The 7,495-nt window shown below is 43.3% G+C and overlaps 1 protein-coding gene across 1 annotated transcript in view; it reads right to left on the bottom strand.

Annotated features, from left to right (window-relative positions):
- The window catches only part of RYK (receptor-like tyrosine kinase), an 84,329-nt gene that overhangs the window by 35,820 nt on the left and 41,014 nt on the right, over positions 1–7,495 (bottom strand). The window contains exon 7 of the mRNA XM_019542971.1: positions 5,502–5,602. Coding sequence (XP_019398516.1) covers positions 5,502–5,602 — 101 coding nt within the window. The remainder of the gene's footprint in view (positions 1–5,501; positions 5,603–7,495) is intronic.

Here is a 7,495-nt window from a genome sequence, read left to right as displayed (position 1 = left end):
TTAATCCATGATCCAGACTATGCTGGGACAAGAAATGTAAAACCTGCCAGTGTATCTCCACCACTCCCACAATAACTACACCCCATAACAGAGCAATTACCATTCCTGGATCTTACACCTGCACCTCTAGAAATGTAATACATCTCATCCAATGCACTAAAATGTCTTGATGGAAAATATGCAGGAGAGGCCAAACAACAACGGTGCACCAGAATGAACGCACATGGGAAATCCATCGAAGACTCAATTACCGGTGGGGTGCACACTTCTCACAGGACAATCACTCTCTCTCCAGCCTCTCGGTTCTAATTCTCAAAGGGAATTTACAAAACACCTTTTGTCTATGAACTTCACTTCATAAATCTACTGGATACAAAAAAAATTGTGGACTAAATACAGACATTGTATTTATGGCACATTACAACCTGCCTGACATCTGATACCCCATGTAACCTGTCTGCATTTTACCAGCCACACTATCACCAGGGTCACCATTCCCGCTCCCTCCCCACCATGCCCGTCTCACACTTATCTCCCATTCCTCTCATCTTAACTGTCATGCATTTGCATTTTTGCAGACCTGCATTTGGCATATTGGCTTTTATTCCACCCAGGAGAAAACAAAAAATCCCATCCTGAAAGCTTGCAAAGAACAATTTTCCAACTTTTTAGATGGTCTAATAAAAGATATCACATCTACCTAAAGAATCTTGTCTGCCTACATCCCAATTTAATGCTTTAGAAACAGAATACCAGTTTTTAAACAGCTGTTTCTATTTAAAAGAAAAATAAAGGAAGAAAAACAAACCTATATGAAATTATTTAACTGATGATTTAGAATAAAGGTTCTCAACCTTTCATACTCAAGGAACCCCTTGAAAAATGCCAGCTCTTAGTTTTCAGTTGGTTTTTTTTTTGTTTTTTTTTACTATGGAAAAAAGACAAGACCAATTCTGCTGCAAAGAACTCAAAAAGACCACAACTGGTTAGAATGCTTTTGACAATGGATTTCTATTTGTAATCTCTGGTTTTAATCTTGTGAATCATGTGTAGGTATTAGTACTGTACTGGTAGACGTGCAGATACCTCACATAAAAGTATCTCATAGCACCCCGCTGCTTAAGATAAAATTCATGGCTACAAATCTGTATGAAGAATTTTTAAAATGTGCTTAAATTTGGATGTGACAAATACAAGGTATTTCCCTTTTTTATTTCAAATTTAAATATGACAAAGTTCTAGGTACCTGGACTTAACAAACAATTATTACAGTATCCTAGCAGCACTGAAATAATTCAGAAAGCAACTCAGTCACTTGCAAAACAGCTTCACTCTCCAAAAACAAGGTGTGCACTGATAAAGATTTTCTTGGCCAAGACCGATAGCCGATTATTAACCAGTCATATCGGCCGATACCCGATTTACAGGAGCACAGCTGGGCACCTGAACACACAGTTCTAGCATATGGCTTTGGGAAAGAGACAATCTTTCACTGAACATATTTACCTGAATACAAGATGAGGTTTTTTTTGCCCCTTATCAGCATAGGGAAAAAAGCCCCTTGTCTTCCATTCACATACGAGGAAAACTCGTTAAATACACTGTCTGTCATTAAACAGCTGCCAAAAATCATGGAAACTCAACTCAACTATAAAGTTGATCAAATATAGCCAACACTAAGCATGACTTATAAAACACATGCCCATATTGGGGAAACATTGTCATGGGATGGGGTCCTAAAGGTGGCAGTGTTACCCCTAGGGCCCCTCAACAGTGACAATACAGCCTGCTGGGCACCCTCTATTCTCGCCCGCCATATCCTGATGTCATTGTAATAAGAAGGGAAGCTGCCTTTAAGCCTACTTGCGCACATTCCGGTTGGAGTTTCTTGAGCCCTGTGGGTCCTGTTTCAAAACAGATGTCCCGGGGACAACCCAGCCTTATGGGCTATATGTGTGGCTCCAACTGCCCCTTTACCACGCCCCAAGCCTTGCAGGTGGTACTGGCATTGTCTCATCTAGGCCTCATTATAATTCAGCCCCTTGTCCTCGCTGGGCTCTCCGCAGCCCAAAATGCTGTGCCCTCTCTGGCAGTGGGGTCTGTGCACCCCAAATACTGCACCCTCTCTGGTGCCGGGGTCCCCATGCTGCAGTGGGCCCCCAGTGAGGCTGCCTCCTTCCTCAAATAGCCTCACCCAAACCACTGGTTGTTATGAAACAGCAAACAAAACATAAGCCCCTGGGCTGTAAAATAACACTTACTGCAGAAGGTATGCTCTGCCCCTTTACATTACTAGGAGCAGAACTTAGTCAGGCCTCTTCCCTTCACTCGCTCTAAGAGGGCTCCTTCCCCCTTGGCTGCTGGCAGAGAACTGAACCCCCTAGTCCCCGTCCTGCCGTTTATATGGGCCCAGGGCCCTGCCCCTTCCAGCCAGGTGCAGGTGCAGGCTAGTTTCCTCATTAGCCAGCTGCCATGGCAACCTGCACCTGGGCTGGTTCCTGTCTGGCTGTTTGCGCTCTCCCCAGGCAGTTTCTGCTCTTCTAGGAGCAGGGACCTAAGTGCCCTGTGACAAACATGATCATAGGAACCCTTTTTTTTTTTCTCTTTTTTTTAAAGAAATTTTTTGTGATCCAAGCCAAATCAGGTCTGGTGAGGTCCCTTCCAACCTTAGCATCTATGAAGTGCAAATGCATGAGTCAGTCCAGAACCATAAGTGGCACTACAACTGGCAAACATCCTCCATTCCCACCAGGGGCTTCAGATATTTCCAAAGTCTTTTGGCAGGCATCCTACATGCAGGCCCAAGCCCAGAGGTTTGGGGTTCAGATGCCCCCAAGTTTTGCCTGCCCTCAGCCATATGGCCACAGGAGCAAGCTAAGGAAGAGCCTTCCATTTCCATAAAGTGGGCTTTAGTACTTGCCAGGGTGTTGGGGCTTAAACCACGCCAGAAGAAGTTATCCACAGGAACACTTAAGGAAAACTGCCTTCATAGACCCAGATCCATGACCCACCAGAAGAATAGATAAGTGCAGCCAATCTGAGTAAGATATAAATTCCCATTGAGAATAGTCCCCCTCAGCACCGATTCTTTTTCTAGTCATGGTTAACCACTACACTGAATACCTTTAGACTTCCTCTTCACTCTCGCAACCAATCTGCACCTTTCTTTCCCATTTCTTTTTCTTCACCAACTTTAAATGTCTGGCAAATATCACCTCTCAGCTTGTTGCATATGATTAGTGTGGACCTGCCCTCCATGAGCTGAAGCTGAACCAGGCTGCCCTACATCTCATCTGTATATAAATTTTTGGAGGATCCTAAAACTCATGACAAGAATACCCAGTTCCGGTCATGAGTGGGGGGCTAATTAGCACATAGATCCTTTGTGGGAGACATCTGGAGTATACACACACACTGAGCAGTGCTGAGCTCTGGAGTCAGCATCGCTTGAAATGCTGTTGACTCTGCTGCGGCCCAGCCCAATGAACTACATAGTAAATCAGGAGTCTTTTGGCTTTGGACTATCATGCATAGTTTGTATTATATATAAGTAAGTGCAAAAGGTTTCCTTAAAAGTGTGTTTATGGAGTACCTGTGCAAACACCTGAAGCAGTTTCAAAAAGATGTAAATACTTCAATTCTGGATGAAGTCTATGGGTACTATATGCAAATGACTACAACTATGTTTATCAAGGTCAGTTTTTTTAAATTTCTCTCACACTTTTAGGTGCTCAGGGAGAGGAGGGTCTGACAGTAAGGAGAGGGGGAAGAAGTTGGACGGAGGCAGAGTCTGTGGTTGTTACCTTAATCCTAGATTTATTTTCCCTGCTGTAGCAGTGGGGAGGGGACAAATTTAAGACAAGATTAGATTCTATACCTGGAAAATTATAAGAAATTCATAATTTCTCCTATATAGCATCTAATTATTTGGGTTGTCTTGTATTCAAGGCCATCTTTTATTCAAGTAAATATGGCAAGTGGTGTTGCACTCCCCATTTCACAGGTGAGTTTCCCAATCACATCCACTATAGAAAGGTCACCTCAGTTCCCTTACCAGACTTCAAGTGGCTTTCTAATGAGACCAACTGAAGTGAAAACAGATAAAACACATCAAAAAAGGGAAACAGAAGAGAAGGAGGTTAATTCAGGAAGGAATGGACTGGTTTTCAGTATTGTGGAAGGAGTAAGATGGGGGGAGGGGACAACAAGGGTGCAGTCTACTATCAGAAAATTCATGACTTAAATATGCACTGAACTTTTGCATATACTGCTCCCTTATCTAGCCAACCTATGAACAGCATCTTTCCCTGTCTTCCATAGCACAAGCAAATAACAGTCATTATAGCTTTTTTAAAATCTGTTTTTGAGCTTTATCTGTTTTCTCTCCTTAACCTTTTCAAATTCTCTTGTACAACTTTTTTGGGTTTTTTTTGTTTTGCTTCTCCTTATCAGGGTTGCACAAGTGCCCATTTACAGATGGCCCTTTAAAAAAAACAAACCCAAAAAACAAAACAACCCTAACATACTTATCCATCCATAAATTCCATAAAAGTAATTGAGCCTCCATGAAAATAAATCCTCAACTCATTTCCAGATTCACCACCATGTATGACAGAGAGGATGGAACAGTGATACCTGGTATCTAAGCAGGGGTGCTATTCAGCACCTGTCTGGCAGGGCTGTATGGCCCACTAAGGCTCTGCAGTTTCTTCCAGTCAGGATGAAGTTAGGGGCATTGGGGGTGGGCTGGGAGGGCAGCATGGTCTGGGGTGCTGTCAGGGGTGTCAGCATATGGGTGAGCATCATACCCCTGAGCTGGGGACAGCAAGGTATAAAAATATTGCTGCAGTCATACAGTGATGCCAAACCAACCTTTTTTTTCCTAACTGTAAAAAAAATGTAAATAAAAAGGTTTATTCATCAGTAAACCGCTTGCAGATAGTCAGTAAAAAAACAAACAAACAAACAAAAACCTGTTTGGGCTGGCAATCTTGAGCCTCATCCACTAACAATAAGGGCAGAGCCCTCAGTGACCTTGAAAGATACAAGACCAGGGTCATTTTCATTAACAACTAATGTTCCCCTAATATGCATCTACATTTCCTTTGCTGCTTCTTGGTTTCCCATCAAACTTTTGTTTCTTCCTCCAACAATTACCCCTCCCCATTTCCTTCTCACCCTGCACACTCCCACTACTGATTCACTTTGCTGTCATACCACAGGGTCATATTGTTGTGATGATGCCTGGGATCCAAGACCACGTGTTATGGGACTATGCTTTACACAATGAAGCCTTAAAAGAAGAGAGATGCAGCACTGACAGGGACTCGGGAAGCATAAGCTAGACAGAGATGCCCAGCCCAGATCTTGTTCATGCTCATCATTCTTAGTCTATACATATAGTTATTAGGACACTCATGATCACTGAGACCTCAGGTCAGCCTGGTGTCACCTGATGGAAATGTATGTAATTAGATTAGATTAATTAGATTAACACTTACTGGTTACTGGCGTTGCGTTGTTAGGGGTGTCAGCTCTCAGGTACTGTGTTGTCTGTGTGGAGGGCTGAGATAAGCCTTGTGAGCTACTGCTGTCACTAATGCTGTTTTAAAAACAAAAATTAACAGAATATTTAGGCTTGTTTCCATACCACAACACTCTTAAATTCCCTTCAAATCCCAGCACATAAAAAAGGTTAAACCCTGGGGGGGAAAAAAATATCTGTAGCACCCAGGCAAAAAAATGATGACGCGCCTTTGGGGCATTTTCTGCAGATCAACTTCTCAGCCCACAATCCTACTCTTACTTCTCTTTAACATTTAAGGTTTTTCATGTATTTGGCTTATGTACTTTGTTTCATTTCCCAGGTTTTTGATCCCTATTAAAATATAAAAGAGGTACATCTGACAAGAGGTATGTTCTCTCACAATATACATGACAACATACATCTCCAGGCAGATTCCCTTCTTATTTTATCAACAGTCTTCTGTCAAGATGGAGTAATGATCATAAAAAACTGAGGGACTCACAGCAACAGCCTGAGCATAGCACCGACATACACTAGTTATGCTTTCACACTCATTACCGTTTGAACTGAAGTACTTTTCTGCCACTGTTTAAATCCGTGGGGGTCTCCGAGGCTGTCAATTGTGCCAGATCAGTTTTCAATTATCAACAGCTCAGCAGGGTCCTCACTTAGGGTGACCATAACAAAATTTGGGACATGCAGGATCCTGCCCCCTCCCAAGTCAGCAGTATCACCGCAGGCAGAGGCAGAGGCAAAGGCAGAGCAGCATGGTACACCAGGCAGGCAGACAGTGGTAGTGCCTGCCTGTTTACCTGGTGCACTGCATCACTATGCCTCCCCACTGGACTGTGTCCCACAACCAGGATGCTTGTTTAATCTTCACCAATCGGCTGGAACCAGCCTAGAAAACTGGAGACTGTCCCGGACAAACTAGGAAGTATGGTCACCCTGTCTATCCTGGTAAATCACAAGGTCCCCTAACAACAAACTTAAGTGCTTTTATTAAATTACCATAAAAAAAAAAGGTACTACAGATTTCATAGCCTATACCAGGGCTCAGCAATGTTTTCCAGGGGGGTGGAGGGGAATGGGGAGGGCAAAAATTACCAAGCATAGGGTTGGAGGAATTAGGTAGGACTCAGCTACTGCCTGCTACTCAGCTGTGATGTAGTGCAGTGAACCCACCCCCGCAATAGCCTATGCCACCCAACTGCAGTGCTTGTCCTCTGACAGAGCCCCAGGCGCCTGATTGCCATGCAGTGCAGGGAAAGCCCCCCCTGCCACTGAATGCTGCCAAAGGCAGAGCTCCACAGGCTGAATCCAAAGCTCCAGGGGCTGCAGGCTGCCAACCCCTGGCTTATACTGTTGCTAGGAACTAACTCAAAAAAAATTCAAATTGACAGAAAGCAAGCGAAGACAGAATTTAAATTGTAATGCAAAGCTGTTATCCTTTCTTTAAGGCAATTTTCTAGACAATATAGTATTTACCCAGGAATAAAGCCACTGGAATAAAGAAAAGAATGGAAGTGTCTATGAAAGGACTGTAGGTGCCAATGTTTCTCTTTGGAAGGCCTTAAAGGATGTACAGTTTATTCTTATATTCATCACAATTCCTTCAATGGAAAAACAGAGAACCAAAAAATCAAAATAAGAAAAAAAAGTGACCTCATTTTTTTCAATGACCTGGTACCAAGTAATGGCCTCAAGTACTTATTACTAGGGAGCTACCCAAATTGAGGAGGAGCAAAAAACAAATGGTGGGAGGAGAAGGAAAAAGAAATCCAACAATTTCATAGTTTCACAGTTGGTAGGGTCAGAAGGGACCTGAGTAGATCATCTAGTCCAACCCCCTGCCATGGCAGAAAAGAGTACTGGGGTCAAATGACCCCAGCAAGGTGTACATCTAGCCTCCTCTTAAAGACCCCCAGGGTAGGAGCCAGCACCACTTCTCTTGGAAGTTGGTTCCAG

This window comes from Crocodylus porosus, unplaced genomic scaffold, assembly GCF_001723895.1.
Source record: "Crocodylus porosus isolate Cpor-Errol unplaced genomic scaffold, CroPor_comp1, whole genome shotgun sequence".
NCBI classification, from domain to species: Eukaryota; Metazoa; Chordata; order Crocodylia; family Crocodylidae; genus Crocodylus; species Crocodylus porosus.
This window is presented reverse-complemented; position numbering and strand designations above follow the sequence as displayed.